Here is a 24735-nt window from a genome sequence, read left to right on the forward strand (position 1 = left end):
TTCTTGTTCAACCCTCCCTCCCTCTGTAAACTCGCCTTTTCATCTCCATCCCAGTAACTTCCTTCCCTCCCACCTTCCCGTTCTCTCTGCAATATTTCAGCGCTTCCTTCTTTTCATCTTCTTTCTCCTCAGGTTTATTTTCTCCCTTGCTCTGCCCCTCACATCTCAAAGCCTCCTCTGCTTCTATCTGTCATCTGTTCATTCTGTCGTACATACAAATGACAATGCAGACCCCCAATCAGTGCTACAAGTTCACACTGCAGAATTCCAATCTCTTAACCATGAATACGTTCCATCCTTTTCATTGATTTTGTCTAATGGACCACAATCCTTCATTTTTTAGGTCATTTTTCTCTTGAAAGTTTTTAGCCATTTAGCCGGCAAGACATTTCTCCCTATTTGTATTAATTTTCTACTGTGATGCCAACATTCTCCAGCTGTGCCTCTAACAAACTAATCAGAGTTATTACATAATCGTCTCGCTGTGTTTAAGGACAGCATGTCCCAATAGTTCTTTCATTCGGCCAAATTTAGACACAATTAAAGTCCTTGTAGTTTTCGACAGGCCGCCATCCCTCTGTCCTTGTTTGTAAAAAAAAAATACTGTCAACTGTCAACCAAATCTGATCAAGCAACACCCACACAGTCCTGCAGAAAGTTTTTGTGTGTTTCCTAAAATTAGATTGAACTATTTAGTGTTTGGGGAATATTCTATGGATTTGAAACCAAACTTTTGGAGGCGTTAAAGGTTCAGTGTTTAGGATTTAATGGTTTTAGTGGTGCAGTTGTAGAACTAAGCTTCTCCCGTGTGCCAAGCATGTAGTTGAACATATCATTTGAAGATGACACATTGGGTTCTAGGAAATAACACGGTTTTACCATTTTATTATTAATTTTTTTTTTACATTTTATCGCCAAACAGTTCTTTAGGAAACACTCAGAAACTTTCTTTAGGACTCAATGAATAAGACGTCATCCACCATACTGTCATTTGCTTTGTCACTGGTGCCCCTTTCAACACCTGACATTGTAACCTGTTTTCTCTGGTCAGCTGACCATCACTCCACGCTGGGCTACAGATCCACTGGTATCAGTTCATTGTTTAAACTATTATTGGCGAAACTTTTCCTTATCTACACTAACTACTGAATATTCCAACTATAACTGCAATTTATTTTTGGCTGTTATTCCAGTTTTTATTACTTGTAGTGACTAGAATAAGTTACAAAAGATGCTAAAACTCCACACCTTCATTCTATTACCCTCCTTTAATAACTCATTACAAGCCATAGTTAGCCATAGAAGCTCAATTTGCTTCTCTTTAACACAGCATATACTGCTAATTAAATGAGCACCTTTACAACATGTAACCCAAAAATAAGCAAGAAGCTAGTCAAAAGTTAAGATAAGTTAAGAGAAAATTGCAGAAAATAAGCAGAAAAAGAGACGAAAAAACCCAATGAAAACAAACAAGGAAATGACCCCCTAAAAAGTGCAGAACATAAAAAAGAATATATATATTTGTAGAATTTTTTTAGAGCATAATTTTAAAGGTAGGATCATAATGTTTATAAATATAGTTTTCTGGACATTTTCCCCTTATTTTTAAAAGTTACTAATAACTTATTTTAAATAAGTAATTTTCAGGTCATTTTCTTCTCACTTTTTAAAATTTTGCAATTTGTGGGACATTTCTTGCCAAGGTGGTTATTGCCTTTCCCCCCATGTTTTTTAAGAAATCAAACTAATCTGCTTAGTTTTAAAGGGTTAAATAGCTGAGGTGTCTGAATGCAGCTCAAGAAAACTGATGTCGATCCAGGATTTTAAGGTTTAATAATAAAAATAGTCATTAGTTGCAGCCCTGTCCTGTATTGAAGTGTCTCTGTGTTGACGTGTCTGTCCATCACTCCCTCTCCTCCAGGTGAGTGTGGAGGTCCTGGTGGAGTACCCCTTTTTCGTCTTTGGCCAAGGCTGGTCTTCATGCTGCCCCGACCGGACCACCCAGCTTCTGGAGCTGCCTTGCACCAAGCTCTCTGTTGGCGACGTTTGTATTTCACTTACCCTGAAGAACCTGAGGAACGGATCCCTGAAGAAGGCTCAGGCCCTGGAGCTGGCCACCCCTGCGTCTGTCCCAGCCTCCAGCCACGGGCACCTCAAACCCCCCCGAGCTGTCTCAGACGCTCCCCAGAGCTGCAGTGGAGGAGGCTCCAGGCACAGCGAGCGGGAGAACGGAATCAGCCAGCGAGGGAGGGACAGAAGTGGGAACGGGAGCGGAGGGAGCACCAATGTGGAAAACGGGGATCTCATGTTTGGGGAAAGAGGGTCAGTTAAAGGTCAGGTAGCCAGCAGCGCAAAAGCTGGCTCCAGTAAGCCATCAGGAGGCAGGAAGCGGAGATGGTCCGCGCCGGAGGGTCGAAAAGTAGAAAAATCAGAGGAGGAGCCGCCCTTGACCCTGCCTAAACCTTCTTTCATCCCTCATGAGGTGAAAGTAAGCATTGAGGGAAGGTCAAATATTGGCAAGTGAAGGCTAGCAGGTCAATAACCATTGGGATTTTGGAGAAAAAAAACAACATAAAAGGATTCTACAAAAAAACACGAATGCCCACATTAATGTTTCATTTGTCTTGGTTTTAAAGTTTTCCGTTTTTATTTTTCTATCTTGAGTACTGTAGAGGTAAATTTACCCTACATGGTATCACCTTAAGTCCGTGTAGTTAGTAACACTTTTTTTTAATAGATGGATTTAATATCACACAAGCAATCAGTGCCGTTTTGGTGGTTTTCATGAGATGACTTATGGTGAGGGATTTGCGAGGCGTGCTAAATGTCTATTGGTGGCTGTGTGGCACACGGGAGCAGTGCTTGATGGATCTTCTTGGCTGGCTACACATTATGTAAATTTCAAATTGAATTAACTCACAGTTTGGCTCCTGGCAGCGTTTTCACTCCCTGTGCGCTGCTAGTGAGACTGTGTGGACGGAAACGCCTTCCCACCACCTCTTGCTGCGCCAGTGGTTTTACACAGGAGTCAGATAACATCGTGGCATGAAGGATTTGTGGGAGAGATGTTCTAAATCACAGTTGGAAAAGCATTATTCTTTGTCTGGAGTATAAATATAGTTTTCACAGTGTCTTCAGGGTGTGCCAGTCCTGACCAGTGATGCCATCAAGTGGTGCCAGTGTGCCGCACAAAAGAGAGGGAACAACACTTAACTCTGTTCAGTTTTCAATTCATCTTGAGCATTTTTCTTTTTTTTTTCGTAAACCCCTCGTCTTCTATCTCACCAGATAGTCTTTTTCAATGATTGTCAAAAACCTTAATCAGGGGTCATTTTAGATTGAACCTAGGTGGGTCAATGTTAATGTACAATAAATGTGAGATACCCTAACCTAATACATACAAGTGCAAACACACTGGGTTGGTGAACTTCACTTTGAGAAAATGTCAAGAGGAAGACTGCATACAATCCTCATCGTTTTTTTGATGAATTACTTTATATATTTTTTTACGGAGAGAGGCTGTGTGAGAGGAACCGAGAGAATCTGCACGTCAGTTCGGGAGAGGGTCAGGATGTTTCAAAGCACTTAACACACCTGTCACACTCACCATACAGCCGACAAAATGTTTTGTTGTCTCTTTATTTACGCAGTACTGTATGTTTTTAGATATTTTAAAAAAAATTTAGACAAGGGTAGAGAGTAGCAACAGCACTTTGGAAAGGTGAAGCTTTTTTTGGAAAAGTGAAGGGGTGGTTTGGTAACGTGGGAGTGGATGTGCCATGGGATCACAAAGAAAGGGATGATTGGAGAACATTTCCAGTTAGTAGATGGTTTGAGAAACATTTATGATGACAAAAGGAATTATGACGGGTTTTCAGCATGTTGCTCGTACAGCCAGCCATGCAGACGTCAGGGGAAAGTATTTGAACGTGTTTTGAAAGTTCGGAATCTGGCATGAGGATTAACAAGGATCAGGCTTTTGAAATATCCCAACGATGTTCCGTTAGACCGAGAGCATCGATGAGAAGCTCACGCCACATAATTTTGAAGGGTGTCATATGTTTGTAATGTGTGTGTGTGCTAGAGTGTGCATGATGCTGGTCCATGTCTGTCTGTACACACATGCTTACACACACATGCTTACTCACAAACACCTATAATATGTACTGTATTTATGCTTTGTGGTGCATATTGTCCCTACTGCAAAGACACTAGTTGACTGACATTGGATTGATGCACACTGCTAACAGTACAGTTGTAGAGAGTGCTCTGTGGTGTGTTTGTGTACGTGTGTGAGTTTGCGTGCGAGTGTATGTATATTGTGTGTAGGAAAAGGTTAAACGATATATAGAAAATGCTAAATGTCCAGTGTTTCTACTTGGAGTTGTACTTAGGAGAATCTTGCAATTTGCACATCAGGAGGAGGGAGAAAAGGTGGAGACGTGATTTTTGTTTTATTTTTTATTTTCAACTGCCCTGTCCTGAAACGAGCCCTAGACCACGTAACACACTGGAGGAGACCAGGGTTTTTGTTCTTCAACAGGCACATTGTAGGGGAAAAGTTCCTACATCAACGCAGTTAAGGCCAAATTACATTTGAATTTTTACAAACATAGCTGTAAACAAGAATTTTAACACGTGCCTGCCTACTGAATTTACTGACTTTGAAGATATACAAGTAGTAGTGTATCTGAAGGAAAATTTTGACTTTTTCATCCACTTTTCCTGCTGTTGAAACCAGGGTGTAGGGACTAGGGTTATGTTTTGAACACGGCCTGTGCTTTCAGCTGAAACCCTATTCTGTTAACATGCAGCAATTACCTCAACAGATATGCCTGCTTGGTTGGCCCGACATTTAGAGCTTTGTAAGCGACTGAGTCAGAAGTTGAACATCCTCACAGGCTCTCTCTGGCATATAAAACCCCACATTTTGTTCTTTTCCTGAGTTTGGTGTTCCATGTGTAGTGTGAAGTGTGGGGGGGGCTGACCTGAAACCAGTGGAAAGGAAAATTCAAAACAAGATCTCTTTTTTGTCCAGTCTCCCTAGACCATTGCTTCCCAACTGGTCCACTCACAGTGTCCAGATTTGTCTGTAGTCATTTATGGTCCACACGTTATAAATAATCATGTATTCAATTTGAATTCAGAAATCTAAACAACACATTGGCATAGAACGCAAACACAGAAGACATGTTGCAAGAATAAGCAGAAACTTCACAATAAAAGTTTTTATTTGACTGAAACAATTAGCTCTTAAGAGAAATATAAGATCCGAAAGCAGGGTTTATTGGCTTATTTATTAGCCTTCACATTTTCAAGTGTCAACTCTGTGTATTTTATCTGTTCTCTCTTTGGGATCAGTAATCTCCACCATAATTTTCCTGTGGGAATGCTTCAAAGCTTCACTCTTTGCCATGGTAATCAAAATATATGTGCATTACTGCAAAAAATCCCCTCAGTTAAGTCAGCATTCATTATTTTTAGTTACAGTCAGACAAGGACATTTAAGCTAAGTGATAGTTTTGTAACACTGATTTTTTGTCATCTAACTTTATTCCCTAGCAGTCCAGCACTACTGAAACGACACAGTTTGATCAAATGTGATATTCTTTCAAACACTTCAGCGAGATGTCAAAAAAGTTTCTGCAATGATTTAAAAATTTACAACGATAACCCCCAAATTCGAGTGCCAGATACACCACAGAAATTTGGTGTGTCAAAATCTGTAAGTAAATGCTTAGCTATCTTACAAAGAATTCTTTTTTTTCTAGCTACCACGGCTGATGTGCAGCATCCGTGCTAACAAAGCATCTAATTTTCACTGATTATGACTGATGTCCTTGTCTTTCATCACAGCAACAACAAAAAAAAAAAACACACTACCACCACCAAAGCTTCAGTCAGTGGCAAATCTTTCTCAATTAAGCCTCAATGTCCCAAAAACTGGTATTCGGAACAGCCCTAGTGTGTTTCAGTCACAATCCCTATAATGCTTATTAAAAAAGTGTAGTTCATTGGTTCCCAACTGGTGGGTAGCAGTCCAAAAACAGGTCACAGGTCCATTCTGAATGGATAGTGAATTTCTAGCACAAAGCTTTTATTTTGAAGTGCTGTTTTCTGCAGTAGAGTGAATGAATAACTGACAGCTACTTTGCAGCGACAGCAAACTAGCTCGATGACATGGCCAAATGCAAGTATGATGCTGAATATATTTAACTGTGTGGACCTTGACTAAGAACAAATTTGGACTTTGTGGCTGGACCAGTCCGTCTCTAATGTCAGCGTAACTGAGACAGACTGATGATGATATGTTCTGCATATGAGAAAAAAAATGAGGTGAAATCAGTGATGGTGGACAATGTGCTCGGATTATATGATGCCATTCAACCACCTGCATGTGACATTTCAGCGTGATCATGCACAGCAGTTAGATCACATGCAGGTTACTGGCACAGTAGTGTTGTTAGGGAGGTGGAGAAGATGAGGCTTCCTGCGGGCATATCTGTTGAGCTTTCCGCTCAGACTCTGTTTTAAGATGATGTTATACAACAGAGTTGTTTTTGAAAAGTGGATCAGGCGTATTTTCATCCCACTGATAATATTTAGCTGTGTGGGGCTACCCTGTTTCAGGTGGTGGGAGTTTACCAGGGTGATGGCAGGATAGATGTGTGCTCAGATGGTTGAGGAATGGATGGATAGATGGTTGAGTAAATGGGCAGTTGGATAGTGATGGTGAGTGAATGAGTAGACCCCATATGAGATTTGAAAATGCTTTATTTTTTTATAATAAAACAGGGTTTCTCAGATCAACACCACCACAGTTGTACATTTTCATTTCCTCCTTTTCCTATTGAAACATCACGATCATTACTGATAAAAATAGTCGTATGTGTGCATGTTTTGCAATCTGTGTGGCTGTATGTTTTGTAAATGTACATACATGTCCATTTTATTTTTTGTCCAACCCCCTTCCCAACAAATGAAAAAGCAGAACCACAACATCGAAACAAACCTGGTCTGCTCCTCAGACCATCAAAACTTTTACTGTCAGTCAGGTTCAAAACATTTTTAGCCAAAGCCAAGTGATGCTGACGTTGCTTTGGTCACTTTAGAAAGCAATATGTGACTATATTCAGGCACTCTTCTCGCATATGAGTGAAACACACACACACACACACACACACACACACACACACACACACACACACACACAGTCATTCACTCTAATTCTCTGCAATAAACATTTAACAATAATGATCTTGCATTACAACCAAAACTTCCTTCCCACAGAGAAAATACGATCTTGCCATATACAGGAAACATTTCCAGAAGCTAATATACCTGAACACAACTCAAATCAGTTAGCACTATTCCCCTTCTCATAATTCAAATCTTAGAAAATTGCAGTTGCAACAGTAGCTGCTAGCTTTTCAGGGAAGTGTCTCATATATGCAGTAACTGACCCCCGAAACCTCCGCTGTTCCAGCTGGTCAGAGTCATAAACTCTGTTGCAGGTGAGCATGATGTCACTTACCCCCATTGCATAAAAATGAAGCCAAAATATCCTGTATACAGCCACTGCCAAATTGCACTGGTGACATCATTTGGAGCCAGAGTCTGGGCAGTAGCAACGTCTGCACTGGTTGTGTTCCCGTCCGACCAATCGCTAGCAGTGACATTGATCGTGAGCAACATTGATTGGCACACAGCTGTCAGTCATGACGTCAAGTCCCCTTTTTATATCATCTAATAACTAATTAAAGCCAAACTTAGAAAAATAAACACCTGAACAAACATAAGGGTGATAAGAATGACCTAAAATGACAAAGCCCATTTTTGGGGGAAAGATTTGATGCTTACATAGATTTTTTAATTTGGTCCATTCACTAACATGGAGGGGATGGGGTTTATGACCCTTACTGCAGCCAGCCACCAGGAGGCGATCAAGATGTTTTGGCTTCACTTTCGGGGAGCTGTCATGTCCATCTTGTTTCTGCAGTCTATGGACATAACCAGCAGACGTTTGACTCCGCCCAGTATTGCCACGTTGCCACGACTCCCGTAGTGACCTCGTTAACTTTGTTTCAGGTACCCAATCATAGCCAGCCAGCCTCGCACCTCCTCCTGAGGCAAAGCAATCGATTAACCCTCAAACAACCGTTAGCTACCTTTAAGCGTGGCCTGGGCCGCCTGTTCCCCTCCTAACATCGTCTTTTGATATTCGGTCTCCTTTTCCGCTTCTAAAGGTCACTGTGTTTATACTTGAGTGGAAATGCATGCTTAGTAATAGTCTATGAGACAAAGCAATCTGAAATGTAGACACATTCTGAATGCAGGAGAGGGAACGGCACATCACAGCAAGGTTTCAACATTTTTTGGAGGGTTTGGTGTAGTTTTAATTTTGTTCACATCATCCAAACCTTTTTATCCCCTTGAAATGTACCACAATGTGCAATACTTAAATATTGTTTCCAACCCCTTTGCTGTGCCAAGTGTATGTAGCATAGTCCTACTCCAGTGTCTCATCCTTGTTGTGTATTTTACTGTCTGTCGATGTGTGTGTCACATCTGTAAAACAAGACTTTGTGAAGAGAAACAACGGAGAGTTTGTCCGTACCTCTCTTTCCCCTTTTGTCCTCGTGGCCTTCCTAAATTTGAGTGTGTGTTTTGGTGTGTGTGTGTCTGCACCATGTGTCGTTTGTGTGTGTGCTTATGTACACCTGGTGTTCAAACGTGTGTGAGCGAGTTAGGGTTTGAGCGTATGTGTGTGTGTAACGGAGTGTTTTCTCCTCAAATCGTCTGTGAGATCATAAACCCTGACCCTCGACGGTTCACGGTGAGACCCACAGAAAAAAAAGAAACCTCATTGCTTTAGTGGGGACCACTTTTTGTAAAAAAAAGGAAAAAAAGAAAAAGGACAAAAAAAACAAAAACAACCAACCAACAGAGATGCACATGTAAGTAGATGTAAAAGACTTGATAATGTTTCAGCACTTTCTAATCCTAGGACGGGCTTGGTCTAACCCCTCTGTCTCAGACCGATACCTTCCCTAGGGGCAACATTCATTCAAAACAGACAGAGAGAATGAGAATGAAAAAAGGGGGTGAATAAGGATGAAAAAGAGAGATGGCTCAGTTTAAGTTTTTGCACATCACCTTGCCGTAACCTTGTGTTTATCTGTCTGTGCTCCATCTCGCTTGGCGCCCGGCGCGTTCTTGGGTCCAACGGGCCGAGGTGTTAGGTGGTTCCTTGGTTCTTTTCTACTAGGAAAACCTTTTCTCATGGAATGCATCCCTTCTTTTGTTGTGTTCGGGTTTGTTTGGAATCTTTTCCGCCATGCACCAACCACGCTGTGCCGTTAATTAGGTTTTCTTTAGTTCAAATTTTGAGATCTAATTTGGTAGACGTGTTTGCGAGGCGCAGCTCGGTTTGGTCGTGCGGTGCGAAAACGGTGCGTACAAACCTTTTGCTTTGTTTGCATTATCTTTGGTGCAGGAGCTTTTTCTGTGTTTTTGGTCCCCTTGTAGCACTCAATATAATGTCAGGGGACTGAAAACTATGTAGAGAATGTGTCATTGTTGTTTTTATGACAAGCTTCCTCACTGGAGGAACACTGCTAATGTCGTCTTTTTTTTCTTTTTTTTTTTTTTTTTTAAATTGGCTTCTTGCACAATTTTACAAATAAAATGAATGTTGGTGTGTGAGCTTTGACTTTTCGATCAGAAAAAAAGCATGTGTGCTCTTTGTTTCTTGATGTATGTACTTTCATTTTTGCAAAAGGATGTTTTTGGCACTTTGTTGTGTTTTAAAAGTGAACAGAATTCGATCAGGATTCCTTTTTTTTTTTTCATTTTTTTTTTTTTGTATGACGTCTCGTCAATGTCCATAGCGCTGGATAACCAACTCAGGCAGAAAGAAAAAAAAAAAACTTGTTAGAGGCCCACTTAACAGTTTAGTTTCACCCCAATCAATTTACATAGTGGGCTGTTTCATATGGGTTATAAGATATGTAAATTTATTACATATGATTTGATATGATTAACAAATGTCATTATTGACAATTAACTATGATTTATTATTATGATATTATGTGTATTATGCTGGAGATGGCTTGGATTACTCTTCAGTGTACTGAACGTCGTTGTTCTGCCGCTCTGTGCAAGGCAACTAACACTTCAGCAGGGGACAGGCTGTATGGTTCTTGACCTCTGACCCTGCCCACTGCCACGGAGGGGGCGGAGCTTATCTGTCAGCTGTGGCTCAGTTGATTCCTCCCCCTGTTCTGAACACTCAGCCCTGAGGCTAGCAACTCGTCTGTGTAGATGTTTCTCTGCTAACTTGTGACACCAAGTACTGAACTGAAACTTTTTGGCCCCATGAAACGGTAGCAGAGAACTGGACATCAGCACAGACCTGCTCGGACAGTCTGGCCTGCAGGGGGCCGCAGCAGTTCCCAGCCAACTTGTTTGTACTATATTGTACTCACCAAGTCCCTGTGTCTCACCACCCCTTTCCTCTATAGAAATGGAGAAACCCTGTTGGTGTATGTATTTGACATCTGTACAAATGCACCTCTTTGAAAAAAAGAAAATGAAACCTTGACATATCTGGAATAAATGGGTAACTTGTGTCTTTATTTGAACACCATAAAACACCCTCATACAACAACAAATGTGATATAAAAACCTACCCACTGCACAAACATTGGATCTGAAACCTTATATCATGAGCTATGTGTATAATAACTGTCCTCTGAAATTGAGCAGAAAACAGCCCCCTCTAGTGTACAATAGGCTGCATGACATCTCTACTTACAACAATTAAGACACCAATTATTGTAAAATATCTTGTCACAGAGTTCAAAAATGTCTTATGTTGCACTTTAGATAATATTTTTTATGATGGTTGTCTTTGACGATTTTGCTCTGCTGTCCACTCATTCATGTGGCACAAACTTGAACCCTGAAACCTGAACGAATTGGTTTATTATTTTTCAAAATTGTGGGAAGGCAATGAGCAACCTAACACATGATCCAAAAACAGCAAGAGAATAGTAAAAAAGCTTACAAGAAAATTACCTGAAAATAAGCGAAACTAGTAAGTATATATATGTATGTGTATGTATTTTATTCCCTGTATCATAATTTTAAATGTAAGATTAGAATGATTATAGAAAGATTATAAATATATTTTTCTGGATATTTTCCCCTAGTTTTTAATTTTAATAAAAATCAAACTACAGAATTAATTGCACAAGATAATTGATTTTTGATGACAATAAATTGTCTCTTAAGTTCAGTGGTGTTGCTGGACCTGGGAGCCCAAGGCTTTTCAGCCCCAAATGTTTTAGAAATAGCCATATACATTATATCTATAAAAGAAATAGCTATATATTTTTTTCAAAAATAAGAATGAGTCTAACAATAACATACTTTCTGTTCATACTTTGACTTGAATCAGTGCACTTATTTACATTTCATCACTTTTGTCATAAATACATATATTTCACTATTTTTCCAACTATTGCCTAAATATGTTGAATGATGGCACGTGTAAAGTTTATATATAATCTTTAGAGTAACAACAAAAAACAAAAAAAGCGAAACAAAATGATAACGATAAAAGTTTCGAAAACAGAAACTTTTATCATTTCCTTGGTCCATTTTGTAGTGTCATTACTGTGACAAATACGTTTTGTGTGGGGGCCCACTTGTAACATTAGAGTACAAAAATGCAACAATGCAATTAACGAAGGGTTGACGTCATGACAGCGCGCCCATTCTAACCCGGATCGCCCCCTGGTGTTTGACTGCAGTATACATAAGTACAGCAGACATAACGCCCGCCCCTCCATGCTAGTGAATGGGACATATGCCAAACTACTAAAAGCTCAAAGTACACACTTAAAATGATTTTTTTTTTAAAGATGTTTTTCTGACACTGAAAGAAGTTCTCATCACCCTGATGTTTGTGCAAGTGACTGTTTTATGAAATTTTATTTTTTTTAATGTGTAATTCAATTCCACAAAAAAAGGGGATGATTGACAACTGTGACAGCCAATCCACGCGCTCGCATTGAAAGGGACTAGTCGCGATTGGTCGGACAGCTGTTTGGACGGGAACTCCCCCAACGTGGATGTCGATTCTGCGCAATCCGGCTCCGATTGACGTCGCCAGCTAGCTAGTAGCGTCCCTATGCCGTATCCGGGATATTTTAGACTCACTTAAGCACAGCTGGGGTAAGAGAGGGCCCGCCGTCTACCTGTACATACAGCCTATAATCACCACCCCGCCAGTACCTTAGGTGACTCAAATTAAACACACCCTCACACCAGGTGCATGCCGAGTGTAACATGCTAAACGCTGAAGTGCTCGTGATTTCTGCGTTCAATGAGGGACTTTTACCGTCACTGAGGTGTGTGAGGACTTTCCGCTGTTTGTGAGCGCAGAACAAAACTTTGGGACAAAGAGACCGAGTGGACTGGTTATACTGGGACAGAGAGACCGAGTGGACTGGCTGTATTTTGCGCTGAGAAGTTGAACCTACGCAAGGTGGAGAAGGACATGGCGCGCGAGACTGATAGAGCGAGAGCGGTGAGTACAACAACAACAACAACAACAATAACAACAATAACAACAACAACACTGAATAGAGAATGTCAACATCAACTGCTTGCTTAGAAACGTAGCGTGCAGCGTTTTTTATGTGTGTGCTCGGCTACAGTGAGTAAATAATAGCCTAAATGCTGTCCTTTGCTGTGATGTGTTGTGGCTGTGGTGTTCATACTGTTGTTCGTATGTGTCAGTATGTATGTAATAACTTTTTAAAGTACATGTCATCCCCTCTCACTGAGAAGAAGTGACAGCCATCAATGCTGGCTTTACAATGCGTGAAGAAAATGGCCCTAACTACAAGTTATGTTTTAGATAGATAGCAACTTTCCTGCAGTGTCCAAAATAGTCTAAATAGAGAACCTCTAAACCAAACAAATATGCAGTGTTCAGAAAATCCCACACACTGATCACTCTAGGATGCATCTGGGTTTATTTCCACCATTCTCTCTCTTCTTTGCACTAATAATGGGACTGTCTAAGTGCTGCTTTTCCAGTATATTAGAGTTTTAATGTAATAGTGTTTAATAGTGTTGTCTATTAGCAGGATTTTTCCCTGAAGTTTGTTGGTAAAGTACAAGGGCTGCAATGCAGTAAAAGCCACAAGACGGCCCTTGATTTAAAATGTCAGGCACAGTGGAATCATTGACTACACGTGACTATTTAACATGCACAGCAGCATAAATCAAATATGTCAATAGTTTGGTGTACAGAGGTCATCATGTTCAGCTGGCTCAGTCTTCCTGAAACATGTGAAATACATGTGCACAGAGGACAGATATGACAGTTCAGGATCACGATTCAGACTCACAGAATGATCGACACCACTGAGGAAGTTAGCAGAGGGTTCTGCATGCAGTTTATTGCGACATGATTTCTCCAGCGACGGTTAAAGAGTGGTGTCTCTGGATCTTGCATATTTATTTGCACGTTCATTCCAACATACAGTCGAGCAGAATAGTTTCCCAAAATGATCTCAGCACGAGTATCATCCTCCTCCTGCTGAGTGTGTTTACATGCGATGTGACTTCATTTACAAAAGTTAAGAGTGTTTTGAAAGGTCAGATCTGAAGTGCACATGCCTCAGTAGTCTTGCTTTCTTATTCCCAAAACTGAGAAGAATTCTACATTTCCATTTCCCAAAAAAAACCCCGAAATCTGGTATTTTGAAAAGAATATTACGGTGTATGTAAGCATGTAAACGCACTCGCTGTAGGATTAAGTTGATCAGAGTGATTCCTCTGGGAGAATGTTTCAAGTCAAATTTTCGTTAATCACAACCTGTAGATTTCTGACAGCACATATCCTGAGAGAAACAGGTTGGGTCATCATGTAGAAGTGTCTGTGTGAATGTGTGAGGATGCATTTTTTTCTCTACGAAGTGAACATTTGGCTGGACTGTTGTGTGACACGAATGAAGGTGGTTCTCCTGCTCAGCTCTTTGAGCTTGGCGGCGCCCACATAGGTGCAGGTGGAGCGCAGGCCCCCCAACACGTCACGGATGGTGTTCTCCACATCTCCTCTATAGGGAACCTCCACCGTCCTCCCCTCAGACGCCCTGAGAGCAAAGCACAGAGAGAGCAAAGTAGGAATTAGGACAGTTTGCAGTTAAAAGTAATAGTCCTTAACCCTTTGGAGCCCGCTTTAATATTAGACTCTCTAGTATTGCTTAGTGCACAAAATGTGCTTTTCAAAAGGAAGCTTTAAATAATATTATACATTGTTTTTTTTTACTTTCATTGAGTTATTTTTTTAACCAACATCAGTCCTAATCATGAACCCCAAACCCTGCAAAGAATTAATTATTTCAATATGCTACATGCATAGAAGATTTTGGGATATGTCAATGATTTTCAGCAACATTGATTATGACCTAGTATAAATGGCATGTATTTTCTCCATCTGCCAGATATGGTAAAAAAAAAAATCACGTGGAAAATAGTAAAAATTACAAACTCCAATTCAGAAGCCGGGAATGACACCCAGAAATATTACAATGCATGTTTTATGCTTTGATGGCTGTGGGATCAAAAATTGCAGTTTTAATGGGTTTCACTGGCGCATTTTTTTGCACTTAACAGTCTAAATGTAACAATTTTGTGTTTTTGAGATATACTGTAGGAGCTGAACTGCAAATTCCAAGATCAAACAAAAATACACCATCATGCTAAAACTTACATCATATGCATATGCATGTGCATAGCACATAAAATGCCCCTAACAGCCCCTAAGGGTTAATCAATAGTTATATCCTATATTTTACATCATGTTGGTGCTAGAAAAACGAAACAGTATTAAGTTCTTGATAAGAAAGCGCGACAACATCACCACTGCAATCTGCTTTCCAAATACAAAATGTTTAGCTTTCACAGATTGATTACATTTTCAGACATTTGTTTAGCTCATAAAATACGCCCTCCTGTATTGAGGAACTCGATCTGACTTTACGGCCTGCTTCCAGGGGTGACTGCAATGTTCCGAAACAAAGACCTGCTTTCACCCAATCAGCCTTCTCATACCAGTAAGAAAAACTAGATTTTGATCAGCCATGTCAGCACTAATCTGAGATAGGCGTTAGAGGTTAATGTAAATGTTATCCTTGTGGGTACGTGCGCTGCTGTCCTTGCCACCTTACAGTGTAGTTAATTGTGTATCTTGCATTGCACTTTGTGTTGTGCAGTGTGCACTTCTTGTTTTTATTGTGTGAGGCATCTGCACTTCTAATTGGTCAATTTAAAATGTATTTATTGATATTTCATATTTGTATTGTGCAATGTGCAGACTTTTACAGTGTAAGGAATCCACACTGGAAACTTGATCAATTTTGCAATGTTGTTATTGTGTGTGTTTCATACTGCATTTATTTTTGTGCGATTTGTAGTTACTTATTATAGTGCAAGAAATCTGCATGGGGCACTTAAATTGAGGTTGTTGTGTGTTTTTGTGCCAACTTTTGTTTTGCAAGGTGTGCACTGTTTGCACAAGTAACTTGGTCACTTGTTCTTTTGATAAATTAAATAGACAAAAACTAAACTATCAAGGAGAATAGGAATCCTTTTTGAAGCGCGCTGATTTGGACAATTGATGGAACCAAATGCATGAACTCCTGATTTGCTTAGTCGCTCACCTGTATTCAGCAACTCCACCCACATATTTCTTCATGGCTGTGTCCGAGCTCATGCCGTAGAAGAGTTTGTATTTCTTGCCGTTCTTCTCGATGACCTCCCCGGTGCACTGGTCGTGCCCTGCAAGCATTCCTCCCATCATCACAAAGTCCGCCCCTGCACCTGGGGAACAAAGGCAGAGAGGTCGTGGTTGGATTTATAAGACATTACAGCTCAGTCATATATTACCCAGTATTGTGGTTGAATACTTACCAAAGGCCTTTGCTACATCACCTGGGCAACTGCAGCCACCGTCCTGAACAGAGAAAAAAAAACATATATAGCCTCACATTGAATCACAGATCATCAGTTTTTGAAGACTGAGGATGCCCTCTTGTGGCTCCAACCCAGTACTTTTATCACTGTACTCATGTTAAAATAAATGCAATCACTTCTGTCATTGTGCCTTAGCAAGTAAACCTCTCTGAAACACTTACTAACCACGATTATTAGGCTATAATGTTGATTTGCATTATAGAGTCGGTGAGGAATCTTGGATGTTTTTTGGACCCTGTCCTGTGCAGACAACTCAGTAGCTTAAAGTAACATTATGCAGAAGTTTTGGGTTGGTGCTTCGGTCTGACCATCAAACGAACGCACCGGTATTTGACGACTTATGAATGAGACTCAAAAATCAACTAAAAGTTGCATAATGTTTCGTTAACATTAAAAATGAGTGCTCACTTTTCAGTGCAAATCACTAAATGCAAACTATGTTGTTGTACTTTCATATTTGTCCTTTAGCTGTCACCAGCAGTACTATAGGTGGGCCATTGGTTGGTTGCTCAGTTCCTAAGAGTTCCCCACCCTTTAGTCTTTGCCCTGGGAAACTGAAATTTGGTATTGAAGTTGTGTGTGTGTGTAAAGATGTGTGTTTGCGTTCAGTGGCCAATAAAGAAAGGTGCATGACTTCCAAATAGATTCACAGACTTAAAAAAGATTTTCTTAAGAAAGACTGGCCATGAGCAGCCTCCATGTTGAGGTGCCATGCACCCTTTCATAAGTCATGAACCAGTTGTTGCATCACTGAGCAGGTGACTAAGTGTTTGTGAGGTTGTGTGTGTGAATGCATGAGCATGTGCAGACATGCATGTATGTGGTTGAGGCTATCACACATTTGCACTTGTTAATTTTAGCATTTTCTTTATCTGAGGCAGATTTTTGCTGCAGTGCATCCTTGACGGGTCCCTGACCTCTAAAGGATGGACTTTTACCAACTTGCTCATTTACCTTTTTTTAGATTTCCTTTCCACACAGAGAGGAAGATAGCTTTAAGAAGTACACTGTGCCTAATATATACTAAATACATAATACTAACATTAGTAACTTTGGCTTTACTTTATTATTTTTCTGTGCTGTGATGTGGACTTACAGAGATAATGTGTCCTTTGAGTCCATGGGCTGAGTCTGCACACTCTATTACAGCACTGAGTTGTGGGTAGCCCACTCCTGTCTTGATTCTTGTCGTGCACACAGACCCTGCAACACACAGTTCACAGTGCACACATTCGAGAAGTCCACCTTCATGCAACCATCCCTGTCTGTGTTTAATTACTGCTGCTGTAGCTACAGGAAGCTGTTGTCTTTCAGATCTGGTGCTGTTAGTACAGGTGGCTATTCTCCAAGATAGGGACAGATAACACCAGATGTCTCCCACCATACAAGGAACAAATGATAAAAAGGGAATGCAATGTTTTTTTTATCCAAAACAAAGTAATGGTCAGAAGCTTGCACAAAGCTGACACACTGATTGCATGGCTCCGCGAGCAGGAGAACTTAGCTGTTTCAGTAAATACATCATGGACTGAGAAATTAAATGTTAATAATATAATATAGTATAATATAATATAATATAATATAATATAATATAATGTATCATTATATTATATTATATCATCATATATAGCATCATGAATAATTATTATATTTTGGACATTTTGCTATTGTTTTATGATACTTTTCTAATAATTGTGCCTAAGTAAAACTACTACAAGTGAAGCCTTGCTGTTTGAGGCTTGTGTGAGTTTGCGTGTCTGCATTTCTCCAGTCTGAGTCCTATCTGTGTTTGCATGTGAGGCCCAGACAATTTTGTGTTGATTCAAAGGAAGCACACTTCTCAGACTATTTGCAGACACATTCAGACAGTGGTAACCACCCACCTGGCCCGATGCCCACTTTGATGATGTCAGCGCCGGAGAGGATGAGCTCCTCCACCATCTCCCCTGTTACCACGTTACCGGCCTGCAAAGGCATACAACGTCAGCCCCTGAGACACAGTCTTACACAGTATGTCCCACAACACCTGCCAGCCAGAGTGGTGGACCATCTCTCTTACCATGATGGTGTGCTTGGGAAACCTTTCTCTGACCGTCTTGACAAACTCCACAAAATACTCAGAGTATCCGTTGGCCACATCCAAACAGATATACTTGAGGGCGGGGATGGCTTCCAAGATGGCGCACAGCTTCTCCAGATCTGCGGCACCGCTGCCTGAGCTGGCGGCTACATGCTGGGGAGAAAAGCCGCAAATGCCTTTTAGTAAAAGACCCCTGTGAATAAATGTGCGTAATTATGTTCCTGTTACAAATGAGGAACAAGCTACTTAAAGGAGTGTGTTCGACATTTAGAAGATTAATTTAGCTGCAAACAGCTATTTGCTATGTGAAGATAAAGTGGAGTAATGGTGTCTTGAGCAAAAATGGAAGTCATGCTACTTTCTCTGTGTTGTTATCTGATCCTCTTAGTTTGTTGTTTTGGTAGACGGCCTGGCAGTGCATGCATGTTTGTCCCAAAGTCGTCAGGGGCTGATTTTAAGACATAAGGCACGTCACATGTTTGTACAGCCAGTGGGCTTGTAGAGCAGTAGGCTGGCCATGTCAAAATAACCAAGAATTGCTGCAGCATTCTGTATTAACAGCCCTCTGTCCCCGCCAAGTCCTCTGTATCCATTTTCATGATGTTACGATTCAGGACGGTGGGTGGCCACTGTGCTCATGTCGCACACATATGTAGCCTACTCATTGATTAATTGGCGCTGGTATTTTAGATTAGTGTGGCACATTGATTATGAATATTGTCCATCTAAAGCTCAGGTCTTTTTGTTCAGGTTTTCGCTGATTCATCACCAGCCTACTAGAGATGCAACTGTAGCAAGTCTTATTTTAGGAAGCTTCCCATTATATTCTGCTATAAAATAAGCCTGAAAAACTGGAAATCAGAACAGAGGGACAGACAGCTGTCTTGTTTAGTGCCATTGGTGTCTAAACTGGGTTTTAGTCGCTAAGCCGTGTCTATGTTCAGAACCATGTGCAGACAATTCTGTCCTAGACTCTGAATCTACTCAGTGAATTTGAAACACAGCTCCTTTAAAAAGGGCAAATATTGGTGATATTACCTCTAAGCATTCAGGATGATTCGCAGCAAAGTTTTTCCAGTCCTCTACAGAGTAGTGCTTATGAATGGCTGTGAAGAGAGTGTGCTAAAGAGATAGAAAGAAAATTAAACAACAAAAGACGGAGTACAGAAATGATTTAACAAGCATAAACATTCACTTTTTGTCTGTTTATTTGTCATATAATGGTTTCTGGTTTGGTTCAAATGCGGGAAATTGCTTTTTTCTGGCCTTTTACATGCAAGAAAACAATATGTTGTTGGGCTGAGTAATAAAGTTCAAAAAAAGATTTAGTTGGTACAAAAGAAAACAAGCAGCATCCCACAAGGCAGCAGATGTCTAACTGCTTCTAGGACAAAAAATGGCTATTCAGGTTTTTTCCCATGGCTCCTCACAGCATCCTACTGATTGTTACCTGATTCTGTGTCAAAAACTTGCAAAGAAATCTCAGTGGACGGATGCACAGAGATCTTGGCAGGCCCACACAGAGGCAATGATTAATTTTTCATTTATTCAGTTATGTTAACTCACTTTGCTGAGGACCTGTGCCATCTCAAACGTCCCCGTGGTGTCCATGTTTGCAGCGATGATGGGGATGCCAGTGTAGGTCTGTTTGGAGTTGCGGAATGTGAAGGTCCTCTGAAGGTCCACCTGGGGGGGACACGAGTAATTCTGGACACTTCTTTCGTCAACATTAATTATAGCCTGCTGGGAAAGTGTTTTATGGGACGGATGACTTATTTTTTCTCTCTAAAGCTGAATGAGGGACTCATGTGGCTCATGTTCAGAGTCTTTATGGGGATGCACTGAATCATTTAGATCCAGGGGTTAGCTCAGCCGGTGCCGCTGTAATGTGATAAGCTACATGAAACAAGCAGGGCCCATTGTGACATACTAGCTGCTCCCTTTACAGGAACGTATCTGTGCCGATGATGCAAGTCATAGCTATAATTCCATTCAAACAAATCTGCTATAAATAAATCTTATTCCATAAATGTTGTTATTCGCAACTGAACTGTTAGCTGCTCAGTATCAGTGGAGTTTAGCCACATATTTCCCTTTTAACACTTTGAAGCATAAGCAAATTAATAATAACAAATGAATCTAAATTGTTTTGGTGTGAGTTGCAGAGTGTTGGAGATATCGGATGTTGAGATGTCTGCCTTCTCTTGAATATAAGGTGTCTAAATGGGACTTGTCGTGCTCAAAGCGCCCAAAAAATAGTCCTACATTTGAAAAAGTCAACAGCAACGTCTCCAAATCATGACCCGGTTACTCATGATAATCCATAGACCTTGTGAGCAGTTTCATGCGGGAACTATTTTCTTTTTACCGAGCTTCCCCTGCCAACCAAATCAGTGCACAGAAGGAAGCGAGGATCTAATGCTAGCTCACCTAGCACCACTGAGTTAGCTAAGGTTACAGCTCAGCTTAGGAGGACGCCATTAATGTTTACATTTTGTGCTGCCACAAGCATGAGCCTCTCGTCCATGAGTAGATGCACCTGTCCTTCTGCCCGGTGATACGATGGCTAAGAAGGTTGAGTTTGGTAGAAACAAAATAATTCCAACTTGAAATTACTCACAACAAAGTCTGTAAATTATCTTGAGCAACTGGGTCATGATTTCTAGATATAGACTTTGCTGTTGCATTTTTCAAATTTATTTTTGTTTTGCGCTCTGAGGACTACAAGCAGAGTGCCATCTAGATCAAAAATATTCAAGAAAGGGCAGACATCTCCATGAGTGATATCTCCAACATTGAAAAACTCACACCAAAACAATTTAGCTTGATAAGGCAGGTTAACTGTCTCTTTAAATCCAACAGTTTTGCAGTGCTGCAAGCTTTTTCTCTCAAGAGCCAAGACATTTATTATGCAAATCTACTTCCGTTGTGGAAATAGGCTAAAAGCACAAAGTGTGCCATAACCTTCATGGTGGAATAATTTTCAGTGCCACAGCAAAAATGAGGCTATTACTCATGATGGTGGGAGGAAAGTGGTGAAAGGAGTATGGATGGGAAGGGAGGAGCATCCTGTTGTGCATATGCATTGTCCTGCTGGAGCAAATCAATACTTGCCTCTTCTTTTAATACAGAACACTGACTCAGCAGGATTTTCCAGTCTGGTCTCCAATAAATCATGACAAAGAATGACATATGGATCCAATTGCCTCATAAAGCATTCCTAGGATGTATGTTATTTTGGTTTGCTCTGGGTACATCTGATTATTACTGTTGACAAAATCTGTAAATTGTTGCAATTTCCTTCCACATCGGTGTGAGTACAGTTAAACATTTGTGTAATGCATTAAAAGAGGGGGTTTTGGGTTAGAATCTCAAAACATCTGGCTAAGCCTATGCAGATGCGCAGCCATAGAGCTTGAAGGGTGTAAAATATAGTGTCATCCTTTATTTTTTGGCGTGTTGTAGGTGTTTTTTAGTAGCTCCAATCGTGCAGTTAAAATCAGCATCAGCATCTGCAACTAACTTGATGAAGTCCAGATTGAAGGGACACGTTTAGTGGTACATCAGTGTTGATTACAGACCATCTTCCCAAATGGTCTCCTGTTATTGATGCAGTTTATCTTCCATGAGTTCATCCCCTCCCCTCCTCTAAACAATGGTGGATGTCTGGTCTGTTTGCCTTTGACAGGTGGATTTCTGCTCCTGCTAAATGCAACAATAGTTCAAATAAGCAGCAAGATGGATGTTTTCAGAGGGTGCCTGACATCATATTTGGCTGCAGTATAGTGACATGATGCAATGAAGTCATCTTGTGTACACTATTGACATCTGACATAATATCAGCATGGGCGGATTACAAGATAAAGGGCCCCTGGGCACAGATGTGTAAAAGGCCCCACCACCTTTCTGACATTGGAGCAAGAGAGACAGATTTTGTGGTGATTTTGCATTTCTTTGTAGTTATCTTTTTGTGGTTTTGTGTCTCTTTCTGTGGTAATTTTGTGTCTCCTTGTGGTTTGTGTTGTGCATTTTTGAGGTAAACTTGTGCCTTTCTGGGTTTTTTTTTATGTGTCTTTGCAGTTCCGGGACATCTCTTTGTGGTCATTTTGAGTCTCTGCGAGGTTGATATATGTTCATTTTTATGACATTTTGCAGATGAAGGCCAGAGGTGCCTGGAAACTTTGGGCCCCTGGGCCTGTGCCTGGTAGGCCATTTTTTAATCTGTCCATGCATATCACTTGTTTGAGGTGCTCTCTTTATTATTTACAAGTGACCGGTAGGATTATATAGAATGTAAAGAATGCAGTTATAATATACAGAACTGACATTTACTTCACACAGTAAGTATGCATCATACTGTTATCTACATTACTGTATCATGAGTTATCCTGTTACCTCTGTGTTATATGGAATGTGCTCTGGTTGCCTCTAACACACAGGACTATTTTTAAACAAGTTTTCTGAGAACTCTTCAGTGTCTCATATTGCTTGGCCCCCCTTGGTCACCAACTCCCACCCACTTCCACCTTCCAACCCTGATGCAGTGCCACCACACCAGTATCGTGATCTTGGATCAGCACCAGTCCCTGGTCTAATGACAAATAACTAAATTGAGGAAGTTGCAACGATAAAAAACAAAGAGAGGGTTGTGTTGTCCAAGAGAGACAAATCAGTGGTTGCTAGATACACTGCAGCCAGTTATACCAGCGTAAAATGACAAAATCAAATCCATTCTGATCTTCTTTTTTTATCTCTAACTCTATCTTTTGCTGTTGTTGTTTTGTCTGCTTGCTGACAGTTATTGTTTGTAGCCTGGCGCAGGCTAACCTTGTTTTCTGTCACCTTTAAGAAGGTCACTCAGCTGTTACGTGCTCATTCAGGGTGGCCTTATTGCTCACCAAAGTACGGAGGCAGTGTACACCTCGCACAAAGCAAGACGCCAAGGAGAGGCACTCATATAGAATTACAGTGACTGTGCATTTTTCAGTTTTAGTGAGACATTCTTACCTAGCAATCATGGATAAGTGCCCCCCCCCCCCCCAACGATCCGTCCCCATGTATAAATAGTTAACTAACCCTATTGCGTCACCCGCCATAGAGGCGTAAGCGTGAGTGCACTTCCTGAATGCAGCAATAAACAGATTACACTCCCCCTGAGAAGTAACCCGCTCTGGTGGTTGAACTGTAGCTGTAATATTTGGATTACAGAGTACAACTAATTAACAGCACCCACCTCTGAGCGGCTCTTCAGGCTGCTCCTCTTGGGTCTGAAGAGGACATCCTTAAAGTCCAGCTTGAGGTCTGAGTCCACGCGAGGCATCTTGTCTGCCCGAAACACTGATGACCAGGATGAGGTTGAAGAGGATGATGAGTAAACGGAGGAGACTCTCTTGAGGAAGGCTGCAGCAGCAGTGGTGGTCGCTGGTCCCAAGCCCCAACCACCAAACCCGAACCTCCAGGCGGCCAGCGTATTTATAGCAAAGGGGGGCCCATCCCAGCCCCGGCCCCCATGGCTTTATTTGGGCCTGGACTCTCTCTCACCCTCTTCCTCTCTCTGTCTCTCTTTATCCCTCCACTCCTCCAGCGTCCTTTCTCTCTCCCCCCGCTCCTTCAGCAGAGTGGCAGGAGCAGCAGTGGCCGAGCTGGCAGGCACGCCTGACGCATACACACACACACACTCTTACACACACAGCCATGGCAGCACTGCAGTGGGTTGTGTGCTGCAGTGCTTAAGAGCACACCTGCTGTCCAGTTGTAGCATTGCTCCCTGAGCTCGTGGCAGACAGCACAGAGGGAGGGAGGGGGCTAGACGGAGGGAGGATGACAGCAGAGAAATGAGGGAAACGTGGAGACACAGAGGAAGAACAATCAAACATTTATTAGTCATGGTGGAAAGTGTGCAATATGGGACATAAAGCTTTGCTGTTTCTTTATACGTATGTTTTTGCATTCATCATTCCTTGATGAAGTAACCTCTTCTAACCCTTTGAAACCTGGAGTGACATCACTTTTACTGCGCTACATTCAGATGCCTTTCACAAGTATTAAAACCTCTGAATCCTGAGCAAATAGCTACGATTTCTTTCTAAAATATAGGAAAAGGCAATGGCCAACTTTGTTATGAATATTTCAAAAAGTGCAAGAAATTAGTAGATTTAGACAATTATTTTTTTTTTATAAAAGCTTGGGAAGAAAAAAAGCTAGGGAAAACATATTTATAATAGTAATAATATATAATACTAAAATAATAGTAATAATATATATAATACTAATATATAATATAATAATATATATTCAAAATTGTGTTACAAAAGTATTATATTATCCACAACTCTACTCTACAACTCAAAAATGTGTTTTTATCATGTTGCTATTTAAATTTGATGTCTTTGATGACTCTTTGACGTTTTATCCAGTTTTAAACTTGAAAAACTTTAAATTTGGTATTGACCATGTCTTTTAACTGGATTGGTTTCTATGTGACGTGGATTTTAAGTTCTTGGAAGAGTGAGAACACACGTCTAATCCCCCTCTTGCTACTGTCAGGTGCAAGCCGACTGTAGTGACATTCTTTTTATCGATTGTGGGGTTACTTTTATCTT

General features: G+C 40.8%; 2 protein-coding genes across 5 annotated transcripts in view; one reads left to right on the forward strand and one right to left on the reverse strand.

Moving 5' to 3' along the window:
• The window catches only part of atxn1a (ataxin 1a), a 119586-nt gene extending 108972 nt beyond the window's left edge, over positions 1–10614 (forward strand). For both annotated transcript variants that reach the window (XM_042505915.1, XM_042505916.1), the window contains one exon: positions 1922–10614. In XM_042505915.1, the coding sequence (XP_042361849.1) occupies positions 1922–2524 (603 nt within the window). In that variant the 3' untranslated portion in view covers positions 2525–10614. The remainder of the gene's footprint in view (positions 1–1921) is intronic.
• A 2827-nt stretch (positions 10615–13441) lies between these two features.
• On the reverse strand, positions 13442–23660 carry gmpr (guanosine monophosphate reductase). Of its 3 annotated transcripts, none has more exons than XM_042505954.1 (10): positions 23367–23454; positions 21657–21835; positions 19700–19819; positions 19172–19255; positions 18113–18286; positions 17937–18018; positions 17150–17256; positions 15991–16033; positions 15741–15900; positions 13442–14171 (listed from the first exon to the last, which is right to left on the reverse strand). In XM_042505954.1, exons 3-10 carry the CDS (start codon positions 19742–19744, stop codon positions 13988–13990), a joined length of 879 nt encoding a protein of 292 aa, XP_042361888.1. In that variant the 5' UTR covers positions 19745–19819; positions 21657–21835; positions 23367–23454; the 3' UTR covers positions 13442–13987. The 3 variants fall into 3 exon arrangements, with proteins under 3 accessions (XP_042361888.1, XP_042361889.1, XP_042361887.1); XM_042505955.1 differs by having other exon boundaries at positions 21657–21838; positions 23367–23442; XM_042505953.1 differs by lacking the exon at positions 21657–21835 and having other exon boundaries at positions 23367–23660.
• Between the last annotated feature and the right edge of the window lie 1075 nt (positions 23661–24735).

This window comes from Plectropomus leopardus, chromosome 18, assembly GCF_008729295.1.
Source record: "Plectropomus leopardus isolate mb chromosome 18, YSFRI_Pleo_2.0, whole genome shotgun sequence".
Classification (NCBI taxonomy): Eukaryota; Metazoa; Chordata; class Actinopteri; order Perciformes; family Serranidae; genus Plectropomus; species Plectropomus leopardus.